Source organism: Macaca thibetana, chromosome 17, assembly GCF_024542745.1.
Source record: "Macaca thibetana thibetana isolate TM-01 chromosome 17, ASM2454274v1, whole genome shotgun sequence".
Lineage (NCBI taxonomy): Eukaryota > Metazoa > Chordata > Mammalia > Primates > Cercopithecidae > Macaca > Macaca thibetana.
In genome coordinates this window covers 23521004-23548710 of record NC_065594.1, presented here as the reverse complement: position 1 = coordinate 23548710, position 27707 = coordinate 23521004, and the positions used below count along the sequence as shown (strand labels likewise).

The 27707-nt window shown below is 41.6% G+C and overlaps 1 protein-coding gene, 1 long non-coding RNA gene and 1 other non-coding gene across 4 annotated transcripts in view; 2 read left to right on the top strand and 1 right to left on the bottom strand.

Moving 5' to 3' along the window:
- NUFIP1 (nuclear FMR1 interacting protein 1) overlaps window positions 1-5702 on the top strand; it is a 52713-nt gene extending 47011 nt beyond the window's left edge. For both annotated transcript variants that reach the window (XM_050766196.1, XM_050766197.1), the window contains exons 9-10: window positions 2757-2989; window positions 5398-5702. In XM_050766196.1, coding sequence (XP_050622153.1) covers window positions 2757-2989; window positions 5398-5514 — 350 coding nt within the window. In that variant the 3' untranslated portion in view covers window positions 5515-5702. The remainder of the gene's footprint in view (window positions 1-2756; window positions 2990-5397) is intronic.
- The window catches only part of LOC126940399 (uncharacterized), a 117735-nt gene extending 93155 nt beyond the window's left edge, over window positions 1-24580 (bottom strand). The window contains exon 1 of the long non-coding RNA XR_007720737.1: window positions 24241-24580. This is a non-coding gene — a long non-coding RNA (uncharacterized LOC126940399). The remainder of the gene's footprint in view (window positions 1-24240) is intronic.
- A 2593-nt stretch (window positions 24581-27173) lies between these two features.
- TRNAE-UUC (transfer RNA glutamic acid (anticodon UUC)) lies at window positions 27174-27245 on the top strand. Its single transcript has one exon. It is a non-coding gene; the product is annotated as a tRNA-Glu (tRNA).
- Window positions 27246-27707: the final 462 nt, after the last annotated feature.

Sequence of the window (27707 nt, the reverse complement as noted above, 5' to 3'; positions counted from 1 at the left end):
GTTTTACAACTCCCCAGAATTATGTTTCCTTAAACTGATTTGGCTATGATGGGGAGATTTCCAAATTAAAGACTATTTCAGAAGGCCACAAACCAAAAAGTGTGTTAAGCGTTTGATAGAACCGAACGGGCTATATTTAAAATGTAATTGGTCAACATTACATTAATATATGACACTTAGCTGGGAAATGTTGTAAATCTCAAGAAAGAGAAAAATATAAATGTTAGTCCCTGTCCTCATTTCTTAGCAGAAAATTGGCAGTTATAAGCTCTGATTCATTTGACTTTGTGTTCCTGATTTGAGTGATTGATACTTGAGGTGGAAGGAAATAATAGAAAATAGTGTCCTGGTTTTTCTTATTTATCATCTCTGTTTTATAGATGAAGATATTTAGGTAGAGATAAATAGCTTGCCCAAAGGTCACACAGCTAGTAAATGATAGAACTAGGACTTGAACCTAACAGTCTGGCACCAGAGTCTGCTTTTAACACTTGTTGCTATACTTCTTTTCAAATATAATTTCTACATTCAGTCGTATGTAATGTTTGAGTATTATGAGTTTTGCCACTCTTGTCTAGGCAGTTGAACCCTGTCTCCCAGCTTCTAGAATATAATTCTTTATCTCATATCACATTCACTTATAGTAAGTAAGTAGTATAACCATTGGAGAAGGGGGAGAGGTGAAGATTCTGAGCTTAAAATTTGTGAATTTTCAACTGTTCATATGGTTTTTCTCCTTTATTCTGTTAATAATGGTGAAATGTCCATTGATTTTTCAAATGTCAAACCAGCCTGTATTCCCAGGATAAAATCTACTTGGTCATGGTCTATTACCCTTTTAATACATTGATGGATTTGATTTGCTAATACTTTATTAAGGAGTCTTGCATACATGTTCATGAAGGATATTGGTCTTTGGTTTTCTTTTATTATAATAGATTTGGTATGAGTAAGGATCTATTTCCTTCTCTTTTTTAAGGTTTTGTTTAGGATTTCTACCAGTTTTTCTTTTCTTGTTTGTAGAATTCAGTAGTGAAGCCATTTTGTTTTTGGGACTGTTTTAAATTATGAATTAAATTTCCTTAATAGGTACAGAACTATTCATATTTTCCTATTTCTTCTTGAGTGGGTTTCGGTAATTCGTGTTTTTCAAAAGAATTTACTTCACCTAAGTTGTTAATTTATTGGTATATAGTTCATAATATTTCCTGTGATATCTGTAGGATCTATGATGATGTCTTCCTCTTTTATTTCTCCAAGTTGTTAATTGATTCTTTTCTCAAAAAATCTTGGTGCATTTATTAATTTTATTAATCTTTTCAATGAACCAACTTCTGGCTTTGTTGGTTTTTCTCTGTTGTCATTGATTTTCACTCTAATCCACTGTTTTTCACTTTTTAGTATTTCCTCTTTCCTCAGACCCTACCACATTATAACAGAAGCTTAGATAATTGATTTTAGACTTTTCTCATTTCTGATTTAAGCACTGAAAGTCATAAATGTAACTTCATGAACTGCTTTAGCTGTAGTCCACAAATATGATACATTATGTTTTCATTTTTATTTATTTCAAAATATTTCCTAATCTCTCTTACAATTTGTTCTTTAACTTATGGTTTATTTAGAAGTGTGTTACTTAGTTTCTAAATATTTGTTTGTTTGTTTTCTAGCTAGTTTTCTGTTAATGATTTTAGTTTAATTCTGTTACGGTCAGAGAACATACCTCTATCCTTTCAATTACTTCAATTTATTGATACTTATTTTATGGCCCAGCACAAGGTGAATGTTCATATGAGCTTGACAAGAAAATGTATTAGGTCAGGTGTTCTTTGTCAATTTGAGTTAATTCTTTGTGGTATTCTGTATCCATACGAATTTTTTGTCCAATTTTTCTTTAATTACTGAGATTGGAGTGTTCAAGTATTGAATCATAATAATGGGTTTGTCTATTTCTCTTCTCAGTTCCATCGGTTTTTGCTGCATGTTATATTGAAAATCTGTTTTTAGGTGTTATTGTTTTGTCTTATTGATGAATTGACCCCTTTAGCATTATGAACTGTTCCTCTTTATCCCTGGTGATATTCACTATTCTGAAGTCTTTTTTGTCTGACATTAATACAGCCTTTCCAGCTTTCATGTGATTGGTGTATGCTTGCTATCATCTTTCATCCTTTTAACTTCTTTGTTTTACTTTTTAGGAGTTGGTCTGCAGTTTATAGTGTGCAGCTTAACTTTTCATAGTGTACTTTCAAATGGTATTATCTACTTCACATGTAATTCAAGAATTTTACAGCAGTATACTACTTAAATATTCTTTCTCCCTTCCTTTTTACTATTGTTGTCATAGATTTTATTTCTATAGATGTTATAAATTCCACATACACTTAATATTTTTGCTTTAGTTTTAAAAATTTTCCAATGAGGAAAAAAAAGTCTTGTATTTATTCACATATTTACTTTTCCCAGCACTTATCATTCCTTTGTATAGATCCAAGTTTCCATGTGGCATGATTTCCTGCATAGAAATCACTTTCTGTAGCTCTTCATGGTAGTCGCCTCAATTTTTGGTAGTTTAGCTTCCAATTTGAAAGATACTAGAATACATTATAAATGCCTTGCAAAAATCTTTCATAGTTTTAAGTTATTAAGTGGACAATATTATGGCTAGGAGGATTATTATGGATTTTTTGGTTGCTTTTGAAAGGTCTGCCTGTTTTGTTTTGTTTATTTTTGTGTTTGTTTTTCATCACACTTAGAAACTCCCATCAAGACTGAAGCAGACGTTCTGGCAGAAAACCAGGTTCTTGATAGCAGTGCTCCTAAGAGTCCAAGTCAAGATGTTAAAGCAACTGTTAGAAATTTTTCAGAAGCCAAGAGTGAGAGCCGAAAGAAAAGTTTTAAAAAGACAAACCCTAAGAGGAAAAAAGATTATCACAACCATCAAACATTATTCGAACCAAGAACACACCATCCATATCTCTTGGAAATGGTAAATTGTTTTTCTTTTGGTTCTAATCTTTGTGTTCTCATGTCATAAAGATAGAGCCACTGGGGGGTGTGTGTGTGTGTCTGTCTGTCTGTGTCTGTGTATGTTTTAAGGTTACCAGAGACGCATTGTCCTTGGAGACTTTGTATCTTAATTCTGCAGCTACATTTGGCATATAGCTGGTATATTCAGTGACTGTGGAATAATGTAATTTTTACAACCACTTAAAATAAAAGAATTTAGGTTTCACTAGTTGCTAAGGAAGTATCTATTGAGGTTTATTGATTTTCTTTTAAGTTTCCAGCGAGGCCGGGCGCGGTGGCTCAAGCCTGTAATCCCAGCACTTTGGGAGGCCGAGACAGGCGGATCACGAGGTCCGGAGATCGAGACCATCCTGGCTAACACGTTGAAACCCCGTCTGTACTAAAAAAAAAAAATACAAAAAACTAGCCGGGCGACGTGGAGGGCGCCTGTAGTCCCAGCTACTCGGGAGGCTGAGGCAGGAGAATGGCGTAAACCCGGGAGGCGGAGCTTGCAGTGAGCTGAGATCCGGCCACTGCACCCCAGCCTGGGCGACAGAGAGAGACTCCGTCTCAAAAAACAGTTTGCAGCAAAAGGACAGCTAAAAGTACAATGGCAAGCTGAAGGGAAAAAAGATTTTTAATACAAATGTCTATGGAGAACCAAAAGTAACAAAAAGGAAAGGCCTAGGGTTTTCTGACAGTTCTCACTTGTTATCTTCTGGGATTGTCTTCCTTCTCTCCCTAACCTTATTTTTTTATTTTTTTATTTTTAAAGAGTTGGGGTCTTGCTTTGTCACCCAAGCTGGAGTGCAGTGGTGTGATCATAGCTCACTGCTACCTCAAATTCCTGGGCTCAAGTGATCCTACTGCCCCAGCATCCCAAGTAGCTGGCACTATGGGCATGCACTACCATGCTAATTTTGTTTCTTTGTACACCTTTATTTATTTGTGTTTATTCTGTGCATTCTTGGCTTTACTCTCAGCATTATGTGCTCAAAAATCTAACAGCTTTCTTCAAATTATAAAGAGGAAGCAGTGCATCTTTGAGTTCTCAGTAGTGGACATGAAGCTGTTCAAAGATCAAAGATTTTCATGTCTCAGCAATAGAAGTATTCCACATTTTTTTGTTTGTTTGTTTGAGACGGAGTCTCGCTCTGTCGCCCAGGCTGGAGTGCAGTGGCCGGATCTCAGCTCACTGCAAGCTCCGCCTCCCAGGTTTACGCCATTCTCCTGCCTCAGCCAACCGAGTAGCTGGGACTACAGGCGCCCACCACCTCGCCCGGCTAGTTTTTTGTATTTTTTAGTAGAGACGGGGTTTCACCGTGTTAGCCAGGATGGTCTCGATCTCCTGACCTCGTGATCCGCCCGTCTCGGCCTCCCAAAGTGCTGGGATTACAGGCTTGAGCCACCGCGCCCGGCCGTATTCCACATTTTTTAGTTGACATTCTGTGAAAAGTCTGTTTGGTTTTGACTTACAAGATAAGTACTTATTTTGTAGCTAAAGTGTTCAGTGGCTACACTCTTGAGGTGCTACGTGTAAACACAGTTGCTTCCTATTAAAATGGATCTGAAATATACGCTCCATTTTGTATAGATAGTAAATTACATTTAAAAAGTTACCTTATAATCGGTAAATTAAGTAATCTTTCCACTGAAAGTTTCTGTATAACTCTGTCAATAACATCAGAAAATAAAATCCTTTTTGGCAAATTACATATGATTCCTTGATTATGTGTTTATTCTGAATACCAGGGATTTTTAGCTTTTTTAAAATACAATAAGCACAAAAATGGAAAGTTATAAAAGTCAAGGAATGTTGGAATTTTTTACTGCTACTTTCATTGTTACATGTAAATAGATGTACTTATCAGTTTCTAGACTGCTTATGAATTTGAGTTTGGGCAATCCTCTTTGACATTTTAGATTAAAGAATTGCAGACTTTTTAGCCAGATGTGGTGGCGCATGCCTGTAATCCCAGCTACTTGGGAGGCTGAGGCAGGAGAATCGCTTGAACCCGGGAGGCAGAGGTTGCGGTGAGCCGAGATCGCAGCATTGCACTCCAGCCTGGGTGACAAGAGCAGAATTCTGTCTCAAAAAAAAAAAAAAAAAAAAAGAATTGCAGACTATTAAATACTTTCATGTCCTATGCTAGATACTCTTAGAGAGGACTCCAAATATAAGCATTAGTACTGTTTAAAAAGCTAGATAGTCTTGATGTAACTTAAAAGGACATGTTCTTGCATTGTTTTTTAGCAAAATAGTAAATATAATATATATTTCTTATTGTTCTGTCTTCTTTGTGAGGAGAGGGTACATGCAGTATTTTAGATTGTATTTCCCAGATATAATTTATTTACCAGCTAATCTTTTTTAAAATTGTCTTTTAGCTTCTAGCTCCGGACATTCGACATGAAAGAAATGTGATTTTGCAGTGTGTTCGGTACATCATCAAAAAAGACTTTTTTGGACTGGATACTAATTCTACAAAAAGTAAAGATGTATAGGCGTCTGATGTTTCAGCATGCATAACTGAAGCATGTGAAACAGTATCATCCTCGTTAGTAGAGGAAAACCAAAACCCTTTTTTCCCTCAAAACTGGATTTGTAATTAAATTGTAAGCCTCATAGGGTGTATGTTGGAATTTTAAGTCTTTCCTTTGGTTCTATGCAAATAAATACATAACTGATTTTTAAGACTGTGTCCATATTGTTGGGATTGAATCTAGTATTTGCTGGGAGAATTTTTTCTTTGTATTTATTTTAATGTATTGTTCTCATGTAAGAATGACTGATGTGTCAGTTAAGAATTGAAGATAGGTTTAGCAGTAAAGAAGAAAACTTTTAAAAGGATTGATTCAGCTAAGCAAAGTTGGGCAGAGAAATACAGCCATTTTGTTTTTAATGCAGAAAAGGAAGATGTTCTGTAGCAACGGGGAATATTTTAAAAATAAGCCAGATCAAATTAATACAGTCAGAAGGTTTCGAAATGTCAGTATTCCCTGTTTAAGACATGTTTAAATTCACCTACTAGCACGACTTACATAGCTCAAATATTGAATGTTTAAAATTTTTTTTTTTTTTTTTTTTTTTTTTTTTTTTTTGAGACGGAGTCTCGCTCTGTCGCCCAGGCTGGAGTGCAGTGGCCAGATCTCAGCTCACTGCAAGCTCCGCCTCCCGGGTTTACGCCATTCTCATGCCTCAGCCTCCCGAGTAGCTGGGACTATAGGCGCCCGCCACCTCGCCCGGCTAGTTTTTTGTATTTTTTAGTAGAGACGGGGTTTCACTGTGTTAGCCAGGATGGTCTCGATCTCCTGACCTCGTGATCCGCCCGTCTCGGCCTCCCAAAGTGCTGGGATTACAGGCTTGAGCCACCGCGCCCGACCTGTTTAAAATATTAATACAGATGGGGCCTCTGTTTATGTTTAGATACAATTGGAGTACTTAATTGAAACTTTTTAAAAATTGTAAAGTAAATGAAAGCTACTGAGATCTTTTTGTCTCCTATAATACCAGGGAATTTGAGCTTGTGTTCTAGTCATTGTACTAGCTGTAGCTATTGGTCTGCCCTTTTGACATACAGCTAAAAAGGACTAAATTTTTTTTTTTTTAAATTAGTCTGTCATAGTTGAAGATTAATTTTTCCTAATGTTGTGATTATTGAAGTTCATGAATCTTGCTGTCAAGGAAGAAAGGTAAGAAATCTGATAGCTCCTCCATGTTGGTAAAATCCTCTCCAGAATCCTGGAACACCTGGCATGTGACCCTAGTGACGTCACAGACCTGGGGTGAAGATTCATGTTCAGCCAGTGTTTTCCAGCCTTGTACCCACCATACAGATCTGTTTATTCTGTTTCACCCTACTCCTCCAGTGAGCCCCATATTTTGGGAAATTATCTGCCTCATACGTTAATTAATTCAATTCATATAACACTGTTGAGGGCTTACTCCAGGTACCTCTATTGTGCCTATATTAAAGGTATACAAATAAATGAGGCCATGTCTGACTTCAAGGAACTCAGTTTAATTTTGATATATTCAAAGATGTGATTCCCAACCATCTCATCAGGATGAAGTAACTAGTGTTACAACTGAGTTGATACTCTAAAATATAACACAGTTTGCACTTTTATTACTAGTTAGCATATACATTTTACAGGCTTATGATTAATAAATGAATTCACGGACTCCTGGACTACTTTCACTGATGACCGTATCTCCAGGGATGTTGTTGATCCCCACACTGCCTTAAGGTGTATTATGTAAACAGTTTTCTTTTCCGTTTTTCTTGTTTCCTGATAATACATGTATTTAGGACTGAAAATACTCCTCTGAGTACTCCGTTGGCTCTATGTCTTTAGCTATGGTAACTATTGTTTATTTTTAATGGGTATTTCAGATTCAAAGTATATTTAAAATTTCTAAGCAGATACAATATAACCTGTATGGTTTCTACCTTATGGAATTATATGGTCAATATTTGTAAATATTCTGTGAGTTTTGGGTGGGTAGAGGGGTGCTTTGCCTGTTTTGGGTACAGGTTTTTTTGGATTTAGCTTGTTAATTGTTCAAACTTTCTGCCTTCTACATTCTTATCTTATTGTTCATTTAATCAGTTTCTGAAATGTAAGCATTACATGACTATTGGTGAGTTGTGCCTTTTATAACTGAAATACTTTACTTTTTCTCATATCCTCTATAATTGACTTCTATTTTCCTTAATTAGTCAAACCAGCTCTGGGAAATTTAATCCATTTATATTAATTGAGATTATTAAAACATTTGGACTATTCCTGGCTGTCTTATTTTGTATTTTCTGTATATCATGCTTTCTTGTTTTTATTTTGTCATCTTATTGGCTTGATTGTTATTTTTTTTTCTCCTTGTTTTTCCTCCAGTGGTTTGGAAGTAATTAAACCTATTGCTATTTCTTTAGTGATTACCTTTTTTTCTTTATGTTTAGAGTTAATTAGTAGCCATATCTTCCACCCATCTTCCAATTAAGTCAGTAACCTTAGCATTGTTTCACTTCCCCACCTCAGCCTTTTCTTGTGATGTAATCAGATTCAATTTTAGTTTTAGATTAATCTCTAGGATCTTGGCCTGTATGTGTAAATAGTTATTAGGCCACTATGAGTTTTACTGTTTTCTTTTGATTGCTTTCTCTTGCATCCCAGGATTAGTTTTCTGGTGTGCTGCTGCGTATCTTCAAGTAATTAAATGTTGAATCTTCAATTTAAAATTTTTTAAATTGAGTTACGGTTTTAGACTCAAAATCATTTTCCTTCGGAATTTTGAAGCTATAACAATCGTATGCTATTATCCAGTATTGCTGATTAAAGTCAAACACCAATCTGATTACCTCTCTTTATTTATTGATAAATAACCTATTTTTTCCTCATGAAAAACTTTTAGGGTTTTCTTTTTATGCTTGGAGTCCTAAAATTTCACCAAGTTGTGTCTAGATCTCTGGGACATTTGTCATTCATGCTGCTTACCCCACGGTCCTTTCATCTGAGTCATTGTACCATTCTTGGACTAAAGGCAATTTTAAATATGATTTTTAAAAATAGTTTTCTTAGGTGGATATCAGACCTATTAACTTACCTTCTTCACTATACTTCTGTATTTTGTCTTCATCTATTTATTCTGAAAGATTTCTTCAAATACCACCTTCCAGACCACTAATTCACCCTTTGAACACATCCATTACCTTATTATTCAGCTCTTCTATTTCATTTTAAATTTAGTAATTCTTTATTTTTTAGAGACAGGGTCTCACTCTGTTGCCCAGACTAGAGTGCAGTGGTATGGCCATAGCTCACTGTAATCTCAAATTCTGGTGCTCAAGTGATCCTCCCACTCAGCCTCCTGATTAGCTGGGACCACAGGCACGCACACCACTATTAGCCTGGCTACTTTTTTAATTTTAATTTTTTGTAGAGATGGAGTCTCTTTGTTGCCAAGGCTGGTCTCGAATTCCTGGCCCCAAGTGATCCTTCTGCCTTGGCCTTCCAAAGTGCTGGGATTACAGGTGTGAGCCACCTCGCCTGGCTAGTAATTTGTATTTAAATATTAAAGATTGCTGTCTCTAATTCTTTTCTTTTCTTTTCTTTTCTTTTTTTTTTGAGACAGTTTCACTCTTGTTGCCCAGGCTGGAGTGCAATGGCTTGACCTCAGCTCACCGCAACCTCTACGTCCTGGGTTCAAGTGATTCTCCTACCTCAGCCTCCTGAGTAGCTGGGATTACAGGCATGCACCACCATGCCTGACTAATTTTGTATTTTTAGTAGAGACAGGGTTTCTCCATGTTGGTTAGGCTGGTGTCGAACTCCCGACCTCAGGTGATCCGCTTGCCTCGGTACTGGGATTACAGGCGTGAACCACCATGCCCAGCCTCCCCCCCCCGCTTTTTTTTTTTGAGACAGAGTCTTGCCCTGTCACGTAGGCTGCAGTGCAGTGGCACTATCTCGGCTCACTGCAACCTCCACCTCTCGGGTTCAAGTGATTCTTCTGCCTCAGCCTCCAGAGTAGCTGGAATTAACAGGTGTGCACTACCACGCCCGGCTAATTTTTGTATTTTTAGTAGAGATGGGCTTTCACCGTATTGGCCAGGCTGGTCTCAAACTCCCGACCTCAGGTAATCCGCCTGCCTCAGCTCCCAAAGTGCTGGGATTACAGACATGAGCCACCACGTCCAGCCTCTAATTCTTGTTTCATACATGTAATACCCTTTCATCTCAGAAGAAATCAGAATTTTCACATTTTCTGTTCCTTGTTTTCCCCTTGGATTATCAGTGGCTCTGTGTGCTATCTGTTGTCCTTAAATGTTCCCTCTTAGCTAGGAAAGAGGGATTCCCTCTTGGTAGTTGGTGTATGTTTTCCCTGCATTTGTATAAGTTGTCTTTCTGCATTTACCTTGATTGAGAAGGGAGCTTGTTAACTGGCCAAAGATTTAAAGCAGTGGTCCCCAACCTCTTTGGCAGCAGGGACCAGTTTCATAGAAGACAATTTTTCCATGGACAGGGCAGGGGGATGGTTTTGGGATGAAACTGTTCAACTTCAGATCATCAGGCATTAGATTATCATAAGGAGTGCACCTAGATTCCTCGCATGCACAGTTCATAATAGGGTTTGCACTCCTATGAGACTCTAATGCTGCACTTAGATTCATGTACAGTCTAATGGCAAAACCCTGTCTTTACTAAAAATATAAAAGTTAGCTGGGCATCGTAGTGCATTTCTGTAATCCCAGCTATGCGGGAGGCTGAGGTATGATAACCACTTGAACCCAGGAGGCAGAGGTTTCAGTGAGCTAACATTGCACCACTGCACTCTAGCCTGGGTGACAGAGTGAGTCTCTGTCTCAAAAAAAAAAAAAAAAAATTAACAACAATAAAAACGTTTGAGAAACAGTATACTAGAGCATTGTCAAACAAATCCACCTAGTGGGTAATTACAATATTGTGACTATGATTTACTGTCGATTCGGGCCCAGACTCTAGAGCTAGATGTTAACTTATACAACATTGGTAAGCTGCAAACGATGATCTGGTAGAATGGTATGTTACTTTTCTGTGATAGAAAAGAGGTTACAGTTTTTTAGCCTTGTAGAACATTAACCACATTAGCATTTAACTATGAGATCTTATTCCAGCATTCTTGTGTGACATTCTCTTTTATCATCTTGTGGGGTCCTTTGGTAATAAGGTCCTTTGGTTAATTAATAAGTTTTTTGACCTGTGCTTACTTTGTTATGTTTTTTACTTTCTGAAAACTATTATTTGACTAGTACATGAGAATTTCTTTTTACCTATGTTCTTACCAATGTATTACAAATCTTTTTACTAGTTTTGCCAATGCATGAAATGTGCCAGTGTGTAAGATGTATCCTAATTTAGAAAATAAAAAATTAAATATTTCCTCAGAGTTCAGTTGGGGTTTATCATTCAGGCACTTCAGGAGAATGTGAGACTGGAAGAAGGGCCAGGTAGTGTCCAGGCCTCCTTTTTCATACCCCACATGGCTTTTGACTGGGGAGTTGTGCCTTTCTTTCCGGAGCTCCCCCTACCCTGAGGACTGATCCAGTCAAGTCAGCAGCCCCCAGTTCAGAACAGCAGCGCAGGGATCCCAGTGTTGGACTTTTCAAATGCAAAACAGGTTACATTTAGATGACCTTACTGACAGACAAGAACATCCCCTAACAGCAAATGCGGTAATGTTACTCTGTCAGGTGAGAATGCCTTTTTTTTTTCTTGCATTTTCCTGACACTAGTGAAGCCATGCATTTTTTCAAATATGTGTATTTTTGGCCCTTGTATTCTGTGACTTGTCTGTTCTAATCCTTTCTCTATTTTCCTGTTGTTTTGCTTTTTATTCTTGATTTGTACAAATACTTTGTTATAGATCTCAATCTTTTGTTAAATGTTTCAATTTCTTGCTAGTATTTTAACTTCTGCAGAGGTTGGATCTATTACTTTTTCTATAGCTTTGGGGCTTTGTGTCATCCCCAAATACATATTTTTTTCTATTACTTTTGTGATACTACATATCAGTCTTTAATCTGTTTTCCATATGGTATGAGATAGGGATCTGTCATGTTTTTCTTTTAAATTCTCTATTTTATAGAAGTAGAGAAGAGGACCTTCAACTTTTCTTGTTTGTTTTTGCTCTAATCCTCTTACTTTTACAGGTAAAATGGACTATCTTCTTGATAATGCCTTCTACGTTTTGCAGGGTTTTTTTCCTTTGAACATGATAATACCATACGACAGCAAACAGTTCATTAATATTATGTAATTTTACAGTTAGTGGTTTCTTTTTGCTATCTTCAGGGGCAGAGTAATTTACTCAAGCCTACCTTTTCTTCCTTCCTATGCTCCTTTCCATTTTCTTAAAACTATTAAATTGCTTCCTTGTTTTATTAGAGTCATAGCAGCAGCCACTTCATAAATTCTGATTTTATATACTCAAAAGGTTGCTGCCTGTAACCACTAAACTTTCTGAAACTATCCTAACCAATAATTGGACACTTTTTACATGTTAAGGTGACCACTCTTTTTTTTTTTTTTTTCCCCACTTCTTACTGGGGCTGTGGCCTTCTTAAATCTTGTGGGAAGTGAGTCTCGTATCATTATCTTGCTTAAGAGCTTTTGAGAAATGTAAAATTACCTCTAAGAGACCAGTCAATATTATTTGTAGATCAGCTGCATAAATTTAAGCATATGGGAAAATTCTTGAAAATGCTGATGCTTGAAAATGAATCTATGATATTATCCTTTCAGCTCTGGAAGGTTTTTTGTTTGTAAACATAATATTGTCTTAATTCATCCCATATTTATTTGTATGTTTATTTAAAACAGTGCTGATGCTGGGCGTGGTGGCTCACGCCTGTAATCCCAGCACTTTGGGAAGCCAAGGTGGGCGGACCACTTGAGGTCAGGAGTTTGAAACCAGCCATAACCAACATGGTGAAAACCCATCTCCACTAAAAATACAAAAATTAACTGGGCATGGTGGCAGGCACCTGTAATCCCAGCTACTCAAGAGGCGGAGGCATGAGAATCACTTGAACCTAGGAGGTGAAAGTTGCAGTGAGCTGAGATCAAGTCAGTGCACTCCAGCCTGGGCAACAGAGTGAGACTCTGTCTCATAAATAAATAAATAAATAAATAAATAAATAAATAAATAAAAACAATGCTGAGTCACAATAATAGAAAATCCATTTCTTTGCAGAGGCAGAGAAAAGAAAAAGTTCTGGCCAGGCGCAGTGGCTCACGCCTGTAATCCCAGCACTTGGGAGGCCGAGACGGGCGGATCACGAGGTCAGGAGATCGAGACCATCCTGGCTAACACCGTGAAGCCCCGTCTCTACTAAAAAATACAAAAAACTAGCCGGGCGAGGTGGCGGGCGCCTGTAGTTCCAGCTACTCGGGAGGCTGAGGCAGGAGAATGGCGTAGACCCGGGAGGCGGAGCTTGCAGTGAGCTGAGATCCGGCCACTGCACTCCAGCCTGGGCGACAGAGCAAGCCTCCGTCTCCAAAAAAAAAAAAAAAAGACTGAGAGACAAGCATAAATTTCTCAATAAATGTCAAAATTAGAAGTGTCTTACATTGTTTTAAAATTGGGAAGAGCTAAGGAGATGGAAGATATCAATCAAATAATGTAGTGAGTTGGACTGGCAGAGCCTGAGGTACTTACTACCCTTAATTACTTGGCAAAGACAAATGACACTTGAAATTAATTGCTCACCGTGTCAGACACTGTTACTTTGATATAGACCAGTGGTTCTCAAATCAGGGTGATCATCTCAATATAGATTCCCAAGCCTTGCCCTGAGATTTCAATTTTTGTAGGTTTTGGGATGTAGTCCAGGAGTAGTTTAATAAGCTCCCAGTTGCTTCAGATGATCAGACAGGTTTGGGAAGCACTGATTGAGACTATTGTCTGTGCAACAGAAGCCCTTTTTGTGGGGCTTTTTGCTTGTTAAAATTCAGATTGCTGAGCCCCATCTCCGGTATTTCTGATTCATAGGTTTTGAGTGGGGCCTGTGAATTTGCATTTCTAATAAGTGTTCAGGAGATGCTGATGTGGCTGGTCCTGGAACCACACTTTGAATACCACTGACATAGACCATCCCCAAGACTCCTAGGCACACTCAAAAAAGAAAAATTCCATAGTGAGGTCTTCAGTTTTTGTGGCTTAAGTTTTTGCATTTCCTTTTTATGTTCTACTTTGTGATTTCTTTTTTACTCTGGAATGAGCATTAACTGATGGACCTCTGTCCCAGGGGAAGGTTTGGAGAGGAAAGAAAATGATGTCTGTTGACTAGGAAGGTGGTAGTATAAGGAAAGTATCCCAGAAGTTGTGTAGCTGTGGGCAAAATCCTCATTCTGTGACCTTGGTTTTACTGTTATTTGGCAGGTCTCATCTTCCTGAGCTCCAGCCATGCTTCCTCAGTGTCCTTCTGCCTGCCAGGAGGTGTTTGCTCTTCTCTAAGTCTAGAAAGCTCTTCCCGTTTCCCTATTGTCTTATTGCTTGCTTAGACTTGGGTCTCTGCTTGCTCATCGCTTCCTCAGGAAAGCCTTTGATGACCTCCCTCAGTGGGTCAGGTCATCCTTTTATACACACTCAGCACCATGTACTTGCCTGTCTCAGCAGTTACCACAGTGGCAGTTTTTTATTTCCTTGCATGATAATTTGATTTGTCTCTCTCCACTAGACTGTAACCTCTGTGCTTTACAATGTAAAAAACCGTATCTGTTTGTGTTTCCTATTGTGTCCCGGCCTCAGGCACTGTGCCTGGCACATAGTAGCTGAATGAGCAGTGATGAATGGGGTCATACTGTACAAACAGAGTGGCAAGGGCAGGGTAGATATTCCAAACTTGGCTGCATTTCTGCCTGCAGGTTTCTAGAAGATACTGTTATTCTTATAATTTCCTATTTTTTGCTCAGATTCATTTCTCTCATTTTCCAGAGCCCTGACAATACGACTACTATTTATTGAGTGCTGACTACCTAGGCCAGGCATTAGCTATGATCTCACATTTGACACTGATTTAGGAGGTCAAGAATCTTAGTCTACTAACATTTAAGGTAGCATTTTTTCCCTGAGATTCTAAAAACCACAATTTGTGTTGTAAAGATATAATCTATAGATAGAAGTTTTGTTTTTTTTTTAGTTTTATATTAAGGAAAAACAGCAGAAAGCAATTTTAGTTTTTAAACTAAGGCTTTTTATGGAATTAGGGATAGGTGGTGCTAAAGGATAGATAGTAAGGTAATTTCTAGCAACTTGGAAATAGGACTGCCCTCTAAATCTCATAATTGGTAATGTCTAGAAAACGCACTCACTTTTATAGAGACAGGGTAGTTTAGTTACTGGTCAGAACAAGACTTGACTAACAATACTTACATATCCAGACCATATCTATGTCAATAAGAAAGGGATCGGGGCGTGGTGGCTCATGCCTGTAATCCCAGCACTTTGGGAAGCCAAGGGTTGGGCAGATCACCTGAGGTCAGGAGTTCAAGACTAGCCTGGCCAACATGGTGAAACCGCGTCTCTACTGAAAATACAAAAGTTAGCCAGGTGTGGTGGTGTGCACTTGTAATCCCCGCTCCTAGGGAGGCTAGGCCAGGAGAATCGCTTGAACTTGGGAGGTGGAGATTACAATGAGCCAAGATCACGCCACTGCACTCCAGCCTGGGCAGAAGAGCAAGACTGTCTCAACAAAAAAAAGGGGGGGGTAGGGGGAGGGTAGTTGATATGCTGTAATTAAAAAAAAAAATCTAGATTCAGAGAGTCCCAATGGCACTAAATAAGAAAGGATCGGGGGGACCCTGACCCAAAGACTCAACTGCTCTAGTTCCTGTAGATAGATCTTTGCTATGGAAACCAACTGAATTGTCCAACTAATTACCCTCACCGGAAGTTCATGTTTACATGCAAGCTCTAGATGAGTGTTGAGAGATAGTTCTCCGAGGGTCCCTCATGCTTCCTTGGTGCTGGACTGTCTTTTCAAGGATGTTTGTGTAGCACACAGCCTTGGAAAAGAGACGTCGTGGCTGTCTGTGGAGCACAGGGCAGGCAGGCCTACTGCCCATTATAAAATATATGAGTTTCCTGGGACCAGGGTTCCCTATGGAACACGATCCACTGCATATGCACATGTCGCCTAGTCCTCTTCACGGTGTCATGTGGCAATTGGAACTTGAGGAACCAGTACAAATACACTCTGGCTACTGCTCTGGCCATGAATAGAAAGCCCTTTGTCTCTGACTCAGAGGTTTTGTGCCTTCCAGCATCCATGAAATTGTGGCAGGCTAATTGTCGTCATGCTGACCCAGATGTCTCTTTCCTCATGACAGTGACATGAGGGACAGACTTCCTTTTGTTTTTTGCTAACACAGCCAATTTCTGAGCCTAACAAGTTGAGGACCAGTCCCAGGAACAGGAATGAATAAAGCAAAAGACCTCCTGAGAGATTGCAACAGCAGCTGTGTTCTTAATTGCTCACGTGAAAGCAGATGAAAAGAGTTCCTATAGGAACCCGTATCAGTCTGAGTCCAGTCAGGAGACAGAAACCATGACAGGAATTTCAACAGATAACTTCATAGAAGGGATTGTTAGCCAGGTATTAGGGAAGAGAACAGCAAAGCGGGGATACTTAGGTATCACAGAGGTAAGAATGATAGGAAACAGGCCGGGTGCAGTGGCTCACACCTGTAATCCCAGCACTTTGTGGGGCGGAGGTGGGCAGATCACTTGAGCCTAGGAGTTCGAGATCAGACTGGCCAGCAAGGTGAAACCCCGTCTCTACTAGAAATACAAAATTTAGCTGGGTCTGCTGGTGCCCGCCTGTAATCCCAGCTACTTGGGAGGCTGAGGCAGGAGAATCGCTAGAACTCGAGAGGCGGAGGTTGCAGTGAGCCGAGATCACGCCCCTGCACCCCAGCCAGGGCAACAGTGTGAGACTCTGTTGAAGAAGAAGAAGAAAAAGAAGAAGGAGGAGGAAAAAGGAGGAAGGAGAGGAGGAAGAGGAGGAAGAAGAAGAGGAAGAAGAAGGGGAGGAGGAAGGGGAAGAAGGAGGAGGAGGAGGAGGAGAAGGAGCAAAAGGAGAAGAAGGAGAAGAAGAAGAAACAGCAATCACCCTTGGGGCTGGGTGAACAAAAGTCAGAGACCAAGTTTTTTTTGACTTAGGGGCTTGGAGCAGGGCCCTGCAGGGTGAGGACTCAGCACTCTGGGCTAGGAAGGTCCCCCTTGGCTGGCCCCGATGCCTCATGCTGAGAAGGGGATGCCAGCCAGTAGGTGCTGGTGTCTCTGAGTGGAAGGAGGTGGTGAGGCTGATTCTGGAAATACTGGAAAAACTGGAAGCAACTGCAGCTGCCAGGATGAGGTGTTTTGATCATGGTCACTCTTAGGAACAGGAAGCCAACAGCTCCCTTCCTCTAGTACCCCTCCTGGCAGAGCCAAACAGAGAGAGCCAGCTGCCAAAAGGAGCCTGGGCTGCAGGGTCCCAGTCCCAGCATCCCAAAGGATAAAAAATAATCAGCACAGGATTTTAAAAGGCTGTTTGACTACAGGTTAGAAAGTGGGAGGAGGGAATGGCCTGGGAGGGAGTTGGGCATTTGCCTAGGTGTCTCCAGCATTAACTTGAACTTGAATCTTTCTTTAGGTCAGGGAAGGGAGCAACCATGGACGGCTGACTTGGTAACATGGGCGATTACCGGGACTATTTTGTAGAGCATGCTGGAAGGAGGCAGAAAGAAACATGTTCATATGCTGCAGGGAAGATGACCCCGTTGGTTACTTTTTAAGATTGCATACAATTTTATGGGCTTTGCAGAGAACTGTGCAAACTCCTGTGTCTGTCCCCTACCCTGATAATGACTGCTATCTTGTAAGAGAAAGAACTCGGCAGATGTTTGATTATGCCTCCCCCACCATTTGTGGCCCACATGACTTTCACATGAACTGATTTGTAAACTATAAAGCAGGATGCAAATGAGAAGTGGTATTTATTATTTGTATCTTTTCAGGCCATTGGCTGAGTTCCAGGGAGATGATGGGTTTCTGTCTTCAACAGAGGATTTCAGAGGAGATCAAGATTACAGAGAGTAAACACCAGAACTTATAAATTTGTTTGTTGTTGTTTTGTTGTTTTGTTTTGTTTTTTGATTTGAGATGGAGTCTTGCTCTATCGCCCAGGCTGGGGTGCAGTGGCGTGATCTTGGCTCACTGCAACCTCCACCTCCTGGGTTCAAGTGATTCTCCTGCCTCAGCCTCCCGAGTAGCTGGAATTACAGGTGCCCGCCACCACGCCCAGCTAATTTTTGTATTTTTAGTAGAGACGGGGTTTCACTGTGTTGGCCAGCTGGTCTCGAACTCCTGACCTTGTGATCTGCCTGCCTTGGCCTCCCAAAGTGCTGGGATGATTACAAGTGTGAGCCACTGCGCCCGGCCAGAACTTACAAAATTAACAGGATAGTTTTACACACTTCGGATTCAGTGTTTACACATAATGGCCCTCCTGACTATTCTTTTGAATCTAGAATTTGAACCCAGATAAAATGGGTGAATATCTTAAAAGAGATCAGTAGTGCATGTATTGTTGCAGTTTTAAAACAGCTGTGAACTGATTTTGACCATATATGTATTTGAAAGTTTTATCATGGACGGTTTAAAAATTTATTTATTTTACTTTAAAAATTTTTTTTTATTTTTTGACATGAAGTTTTGCTCTTGTCACCCAGGCTGGAGTGCAGTGGCACCATCTTGGCTCACTGCAACCTCCACCTCCTGGGTTCAAGCGATAGTCCTGCCTCAGCCTCCCGAGTAGCTGGGATTACAGGCGCGCACCACCTTGCTTGGCTAATTTTTGTATTTTTAGTAGAGGTGGGGTTTTGCCATGTTGGCCGGGCTGGTCTTGAATTCCTGAACTCAGGTGGTCTGCCTGCGTCAGCCTCCCAAAGTGCTGGGATTACAGACGTGAGCCACCATGCCCGGCCATATATTTATTTTAATTGAATAGAACTTATGATAGTGCTGGTACTGAGTATTGGACAAAAGCTCAGGCCACATCAGGCTTTCCTAGTGGATAATCCAAGGTGTTTCAGGAGCCAATCTGAATCTAGGTAAAGGGCATTGTCACATTGCGATGCTGTTATGTTCGTCTTTATTATACTTCCTCAATTTATTTTGTAGTTCTGATTGTGAATGTGGAAGGCTGATTTCATTCCTGTTATTGCCATGTGGCTTTAGTTTAATAGCTATCATGGGTGAAATTTAATTAAATCAGTACCTGGATTTCATTTACAGATCCAGATACTGATTTAATTAAGTCCTCACCTATGATAGATATTAATTGTTATTTAATATTTATATACATATAATATCGGGTGTTATATATAATTTTACCACTCCCCAAACAGAGCTGGGAAACTGTTTTTCCAAATGTAGAGGATGCACACAGTTCTGAAATGCCTCTGGTGTGTTTCTGAATTTAAAGTAAAAGAAGGTCTGAGGAGAAAAGCTATCACCCAGGGTCAAGCAGATGATGTGAAGCTCTTCGGTCTGGTTGACTGGCATTGCTCTTGGTTTTTCCAAGGCATAGCTCTTTTATCCTTCAGAACCATTTACTAAGCACTTCTCTGCATGTGGCACTATCCCAGGCTCTGAGCAGTCTTGGGAAACAACATACCCACTGTTATTTATGCTAATACCCCATGATAAGTATGTGTACCTGTAAATAAATAATGGACCCATAAACACTGTAGAGAGAAAAGGGGAACCGGAGTTTTTTGGGAGGGGGCTGGTGTCGGAGACTGCATGAAGGTGATTTTCCTTCTTTCTTTTCTTTCTTTTCTCTCTCTCTCTCTCTCTTTCTCTCTCTCTTTCTCTCTTTCTCTCTTTCTTTGTTTTTGAGATAGAGTCTTGCTCTGTTTCCAGGCTGGAGTGCAGTGGCGAGATTCAGCTTACTGCAACCTCCGCTTCCCAGGGTTCAAGCAATTCTCCTGCCTCAGCCTCCCTTGTAGCTGGGATTACAGGCACCCGCCACCACACCTGACTAACTTCATATTTTTAGTAGAGACGGGATTTCACCATGTTAGCCAGGCTGGTCTCGAACTGCAGACCTCAGGTGATTCACCCGCCTCGGCCTCCCAAAGTGCTAGGATTACAGGTATGAGCCACTGCACCCAGCTGAAGGTGATTTTCAAAAGGATTTTAAATATAAAAGAGATATCTCGCTCAAATAGCTGAGGTAGGAGGGATGCTACAGTGAGGAAAAAACAAAGGAAGATTTAGCATTGTTTGGCCTTAGGAGAGGGGCATGGGTTGGCAAGTGGAAGGAAGAAGTGAGGGGACGCTGGATTATATCTTGTCGTGCAGAGGAGTTTTGAAGCTGCAGGGAGACTGCTGACCCTCTTCTAAATGAGAGACTGTGTACACATATGGGCAATGGCTGGACCACATGTAAAAATGGAGCTCTGGCCCGCAACCTGCAGCAACCTGCCCAGGAAACAGCCCCGTCTCCATAATAATGAATGGGAGGGGTCCATGGAGGACCTTGTAGATTATAGTCAGGATTTTGGTTTTTATTTTGAATGAGATGGAAAGCCACTGGAGGATTTTGAGAAGTGGCATGAGCTGATTTGTTTTAAGATTCCTTCTGCTTGCCTTGTTGAGGATAGGCTGCAGAGGTGGGGAAGTGGTGCACAGTCTAACCCAGGTGAGAAAGGATGGTGGCTCAGGGGAATAGAAGTGATCCAATTCTGGGTCTATGTTCATGACGGAGCCAATAGGATTTTCTGAGGGGTTGGAGGTAGGCTGAGAATGGAATCAAGGGTGATTCCAGGGTTCTGGATTGGAACAACAGCAAGAATAAAGCTGCTACTAACTGGAATGGAGAAGATGCAGAGGGAGCTGGTTGGGGAGTGGGGTTGGGGGTGGACTCTCAGGAGCTCAGCTTTAGCTATGTGAATCCTGAGGTCCTCATTAATTGCCCACGTGTGGATGCCAAGAAGGTTGCAGCTTTAGAGGGATAGGATGTTTTATGCCTCATGAATCCTCCAGCCTGGTTTGTTGATTGCATGAATCAATCAATTACCCAATCAGTGAACAACAGTGAAGTTCTTTCTGAGTAGAGGTTGCGAGGGGAAATGATGAGATTTCTCTCTCTAGACTGGGTTGAGAGAAACAGTTTATTTTTGAACAGCCATAAATGAGGTGATATTTCTGAAAATGGGTAGGTGAGGAGGAAGAAGGGGCCAGATACAGACATCTTCTCTGTTCCAATGTTAGCATCTACGAAGTCTTAGATCACAAAATGTTTATTTTTATTGTTTTAAGAAGAGCCCATAACCTCTTCCTCATTCTTCTTTGAAGATGCCTTCAGGCTTCAGACTATGCTGCCATTGTTGCTGAAGGCATTATTATGATTATTTATGACAGTGCTCTGTTTTGGGCATTATGCTTATAATAGTAGGGGTAGATTTATTAAGGTATATGAAGATACATGAAGACTCCAGAGATGAAATGCCTGGGTTTGAATCCTGCATCACTATTTATAAGTTGTCAGACTTTGGGCAAGTTACTTAACCTCCCTATGTTTCAGTTTTCTAATCTGTAAAATGGGAATAATATTGGTACCTATCTCATTGGGTCATTGTGAGAATTAAATTGTTAATTATTAAAGTGTTTAGAATTATCTGGCATATAGTGAATCCTATATGTGATAGCTATTGTTTTTATATCAAGCACTGTCAAATATATATCAGGTGTCATGATGAACATTAAACTTGGCATAATCCCTGGCCATGGACCTATTGAAGATTATTCAGACAGATCATCTCAAGAGGAAAGAAGAAAATGAGTTTAGAACGCTCACTCCACTCTGAACTACTGCTGAGAAGTCCAGAAATGAACCAGAAATACCTTTAACCTCCAATACAAGGTCCAACTTGATTTCTACCTAGCACCTAAGGAGCAAAGCAAATTAACTGAGGGTCTCAGTGGGCCAAAATTTCAATATTTGAGCAACTGCAACATAGAACAAGAAACTACAGCAGTGGCAAGTTTTCTGGATGCCAGGCCATGAAGTGCTTGGACTCACAATTCCTAAGTGTGTTCTTGAAGGAAAACAAGAAAAGCACATGTCATCCCAGGTCTGAGCTCTGGTAGGAGCACACAGATGAGGGTGAGTATGATGATGGGCTGGTAAAGTTCTTCCTGTCTTGTGCTATCAGATCAGGTGAAGGGAAGGTAGGGGAAGAAAGAGAGTGTGTGTCAACAATATTAGGAGACAGGGATGTAGTTTGTTGTTCTATGTTGTTGTTACTTAAATATTAAAATTATGGCCTTCCGAGACTCTGAATTAGTTTGCTTTGCCACTTAGGTACTAGGTAGAAACCAAGACGATTTCTCTGAGATGGATTGATTCATTATTGCATGAATGAATGAAGCAAGCGATCAGTCATGCAAACATGCACTGAGTGCTGATGATGTGTAAAGAAAGATGCTGTGGAGATATTTTTACCTGGCTGAGGAATAGTTCTCTCTCGTTATATGCTGATTCAAGGGAAAAAGTTACTTTTATAGGAGGATCCCCAAAGAAACCAAGATATTTTAAGAGACTCATTAAGTTGGTGCAGGAAGTCTTACATGAAAAAAAATATATATTAAAAAATATTAATTAATTATGCCCAGTTGAAATGCCTGGATTTGAATCCTGCTTCTGTAACTTACTTACTGTCCTATGTTTCCGTTTTCTAATTTATAAAATGGGAATAATATTGGTACCTATCTCATTGGGCCACTGTGAGAATTAAATTGTTACTATCTTAAAATGCTGATTCATTAAGTCATTATGTGTGCCAAGCACTGTGCTGGAAGCTGGGAATACAACAGAATAAGACCCAGACTCTGCCACGAGGGAGCTTACTGTCTACCACAGGGAGGAAAACGGGGAACTCCATCCAGCCTAATGATAATCCAGAATGAGCACCTCACCCAGCACTGAGAGTTCAAGGATGTTTGCCCTGAGTCATGGAACAAGTAGGAGTTGCTAGATTTGGCACAGAGGGGAGGGGCAGAATTCTATGATCTAAACAAGCCCTCGAGGAAGCTCTGTCATTCCAGTGACCTCCTGAGATCAAACCCTGTTTTAGAAACTGAACCTAGTGTTAGGCCATGAAGATTAATTCACACTGGTCAGCAGGGGCAGGTGCTATTACTCAAGAGAGCTTTGAGGTTAACCTTGTGCCACAGGCTGAGTTTGTGCTGGCCAGAGCTGTTCTTGGGAGAGTGGAATTTAATTGGTGCTTATTTGTGATGGCCTTATAAAGGATGACTCCTGGGCCTACTAAAGTGGAAACCATTCTAACTCCTAAATGACTGGCAAACACAGACCTGAATCACACCCCAGATTGCTTTGGCTAATGGAGATGCCTGGCAAGTACAATGTGTTTGGGGCTTTTTTCCAGTATCAAATGGTGGATAAAATGGGACAGTTGCCTAGTGAAAATCAGGCCTAGATGCATGGGAACAGGAATAACTGTTTCTTGTGTCAACAAGAAGGCTTTTTTTGTGTGTGTGCGGAACTAAAGAAATGCAGCTCACTTACTGGTCTGGCCAAACTTCAAAATTCATTTTTTTTTTCCCCTCCACCCAAGAACATTTTGTTCCTGCTGGTGGTTAAAAGGTGGCAGCTTTCATATAGAAGTACAGCAGGAAGTATTTAAGTTAGATAAAAGGAAGGAGTATGTGACAGAATGATTGAGTGCAGGACTGGGTTCCCAGGGGGATTACAAAATCTGATTTTTATTCATGGACTTTCCTGCTAAATAACTGAAATAATAAGGGTGGCAAGACGTAAGCTTATATCACCATTTTTTAAAGGTCTGTGCTTTGGGATTCAGAGGAAGCGGGAGGGAGTGACTTGTGAACAAGAGGACCTGAGGTGACTTCAGAGGCTGAGCTGGCCTTGGGATTGAGGTCAGGCTTGGAAAGAAGAGTGAGAGGCTGGTGTGGAGCAAGGTGGAACAAACGGATGGGAAGGACAGAGCAGGTGGGAAGATGTAGAATGTGGCCCCTCTGAAGAGGGCTGTGGTGGGATAGTATTAGTAGGCTATGTCAGGGCTGGATTATGGAGAGCCTGGAAAGCTTGCCCAGAGAATTTAGATTTTACTCAACAAGCAACGAGATGCCATCTTTCCAGGCTTTTGAGCAGGAACAGGAAATGATAGAAACTCAGGGATCATGGGCTTTCAGCGACTGAAGGGGATTTATTGTCATGTGGTTCAGCGTTTCTCAAACTCTACTGGCATCAGAATCATTTGGAGGGGGAAGTCCTTGTGAAAATTCAGATTCTCATTTGTAAGTCCTGGGTGGGTGGGGCTGGGAATCTGCAGGTGAACAAAGCCACTGACAATCCTAATACCAGTGATCTGAGGCCCACACTGGGCAAAACACTGCTACCCGCTTCTATGAGGCCCTGTCCAAGAGGCCCAGGGAAGCCTTTGAGAGACCCATGGAGTACCACTGAGAAAAGGAGTCAGCCCTAAAACAAGTTTAGGCCCAGAGAGCCGGAAGCTGACACTGGACAATGCCAGTTGAGTAGGAATTTCTGTGCCCCCCCACTTACGTTTTTTTTTTTTTTTTTTTTTTTTAGGCAAGGTCTTACTCTGTCGCCCAGGCTGGAGTGCAGTGGCACGATCTCGGCTCACTGCAACCTCCGCCTCCCCGGTTCAAGCAATTCCCCTGCCTCAGCCTCCCAACTAGTTGGGATTACAGGCACCTGCCACTGTGCCCGGCTAAGTTTTGTATTTTTGGTAGAGACGGCGTTTCACCATGTTGGCCAGGCTGGTCTTGAACTGCTGATCTCAGGTGATCCACCTGCCTCGGCCTCCTAAAGTGCTGGGATTATAGGCTTGAGCCACCGTGCCTGGCCCTGTGCCCTTTTTCTTTCCCTTCCCCACACTCCAATCTTGGAGGACCCCAGAGCCTCGAAAGGCAGAAGGCCAAAGAAAGAAAGAAGTGGATCACACCTGGTGTGAATTTAACCAGCACATCGCTATTTTTTGACCAGCACACTGGCTTTTCAAGGAAAACGCCCTGCCTTGTAGCATTTACCTGTTTCCATGGGGTAAATACTCCCAGTGTGGCCATCTCAGGCTACCAATGTGATGTCACTGAACACGGAGTTAGGAAGAAAAGCCCACCATGGGCTCTTGTGAGGCAGTAGAAGCCTGCTCCAGCAAACCACCACTTTGAGCTGGAAATCATGCCCAAGTTGGGCTGGGGCGAACTGTTTGAGAATGAGGACTGAGCTGTTAAACAGTGTATTGTGCTGGATTGTGTTTTATTACTTAAAGTGACCATAGGGCTCCTAGCACTTTGGGAGGCCAAAGTGGGCCTCTTGAGTCCAGGAGTTCGATACCAGCCTTGGCAACACAGTGGAACCCCGTCTCTACAAAGGACAAGAATTAGCTGGGCTTGGTGGTGAGTGCCACCAGCAGTCCCAGCTACTTGGGAGGCTGAGATGGGAGGATCACTTGAGCCTGGGAGGTCAAGGCTGCAGTAAGACAAGATTGAGCCACTGCACTCCAGCCTGGGCCACTGAGTGAGACCCTGTCTCAACATAAACAATAAAAATAAAGTGACCATAGGACTTTCTGCTACTGCTCAAGTTTTCATCCACTGGTAAAGAGAAAAAGGGAACAAATTTCAGTTTAGGGATCGTGAGAAACCAAAAGTAAATTCACATTTTGGTTACATCCTAAGGATGGTGCCCATCCAATGAATGGGTTACTGTGAGAAACTAGATCTTGAAAACCAGTAAGATGTCTTTTTTAAAAAAGAATTCTCATCAAAGGGAAATATAAAACTGAAAAGTATTTATGGAATCTGAGGCCCCAGATTGAGAACCACAGATGTCAGGTATTCTGTAGTTGAAGGCGTTTGTTTTGGAGAGTTTTCTTTGGTGTTCCAAAGCAGATATCCTCAAAAGGAAAGCAGCTGTCTGATTAAGAAATTCTGTACTCTGTTCAAAGATAGTACAGGAAGAACCAACTGAAATGTGGGTAAGACCTACCTCATAGGCACACTATGAGGATTAAATAAACACATTTGCATGTGTCTGATACACAGAGTAGGTTTGCTGTCAATGCTTCTGTTTTTTTTCAGAGCCACATTCCCCTTTTTTTTTTAGACAGTCTTACTTTGTCACCCAGCCTGGGGTGCAGTGGCATGATCTCAGCTCACTACAACCTCCACCTCCCCGGTTCAAGCGATTCTCCCTGCCTCGGCCCCCCAGTAGCTGAGATTACAGGCATACGCCACCACGCCTGGCTAATTTTTGTATTTTTAAGAGAGATGGGTTTCGCCATGTTGGCCAGGATGGTCTCGAACTCCTGACCTCAGATGTGAGTCACTCTCCTCAGCCTCGCAAGGTGTTGGACTTACAGGCGTGAGCCACGGCGCCGGCCCAAATTCACTTTTAATTATGTTGGGTTATGCTCATTCCCTGGTGGGGAGCTTCATCGTGGTAATGAGTGCAAGGCAGAACAATTTCTATTTCCAGTTTATTCCCGCCACTCCTCTGTTGAGGATGAATGTCACAGATGAACCTTACCCTCGGAGGGAGGAGGAGGACCTTCTAAGTCCCTGCAGCAGTTGGGGGAGTGAGGAGTGATCTTAGCTTTGAAATGGGCTTCAAAGTATCCTCTGCTAGTTGAACTCTTTGAAACTTCCACAATTTGTCCCCAGACTTCCATTAACACAGTTTCTGCTAGTAAACACAACTTATCTGTAGTTTAAGCCACTGAGGACACCACAGCCACAGCTGCCCTCCGCCGGCTATCCCCAATGGCTGACTCTTTGCATTTCCCTAATTCAAACAGTAGACTGCTAAGGCATCAACCGCTCCCTTGAAATGCTTCAAATCGAAAAGCGCCTTGGAAACCACTAGGAGTTTCCATCTATCATGAACGCCTGCAGTAAGAGACTTTCTCCACTTTTCTAAGCTACATTTACAGACCGCCACTGGCTGCTTTCGGTGACACAAATCCTGCCTTTAGCCGTTGGGTCGTCAGAACCTGGAATGTTCCAGGCTTCCGGGCAGTCCTCGTTCCTGTTTTTTCAGAGGAAAAAGATCCACTTTCAGGGACGGGTTGGTGCCTGTGGCCAGCCTGGACCAGCGCTGAGGGGAAGGACGGATTCAGGCAAGGCACTGCGCGTCTGTGGGACACACCCTGTCGGGGGACACCGGCCAGGGCAGCGTGGCCTCCACTGCGCGGTGTTATGACGCCCCGCCGTCCTCACTTCTTCACCAGCCTCTAACGTTCAAACCCCAGTTCTTTCGGACTTTGCAGGAGCTCTAGTGAGGAATTGTGAACAATGACTCATCCAATCTAGTGTCTACATTGGTGTCGACATGGTACCTAGCACCAGGAGACTGGATGAGATCACGAAAAACGCGAGTATAGATTGAAGAAAGATTCAAAGGCCCCTGTAAGGAGAGAATACGAACCTGAGCAGTTTAAACGGCTGCAGACTCCACGCAGGCGCAGGAGGAGGTTTGACGCCTACGGACGAACGTGATAGAGCGGGCGGAAGCCGACTGAGAAGACTCAATTTGTCTAGGTTTGCCGAGCTTTCCGTCGTCTCCCACATGGTCTAGCGGTTAGGATTCCTGGTTTTCACCCAGGCGGCCCGGGTTCGACTCCCGGTGTGGGAACGCCAAGATTTTAGAATGCGCATTTAGTCAATTTAGATTCTCAGTAACACGGAGAAGGAAAGTTTTTAGCCAAAACTATAATTCCACTTCAAAGCACGTGGGACGCACCGGGGTGAAAGGAACCAAGGACCTACCCCTGGTGCGGGTGTGAGGGTCAAGCTTCCTCAGACCCCAGCCACCTGCAGCAGGCGGCGGAAGGGACATAGCTGGCAACAGCGTCAAGTCAGTTTTTGAAATGAGAGATTAGGGCTGAGGTGAAGGAAAGCGGGGGAACCAAGTGGTCGCATGCCGAAATACACCCGCTGTTTTTTCTCCAGTATTTTCTCCTTGTACTGTGGAGATGAGCAAATGACCAAAAGAGTGCTCTTTTTTGAAAGAAAAAGGAAAGATGCAATTTTAGAACATTATAGGGGTTTTTGTTGTTGTTGTTGTTAGAGAGGAGGATGCCGGGAGAGGGAGGGA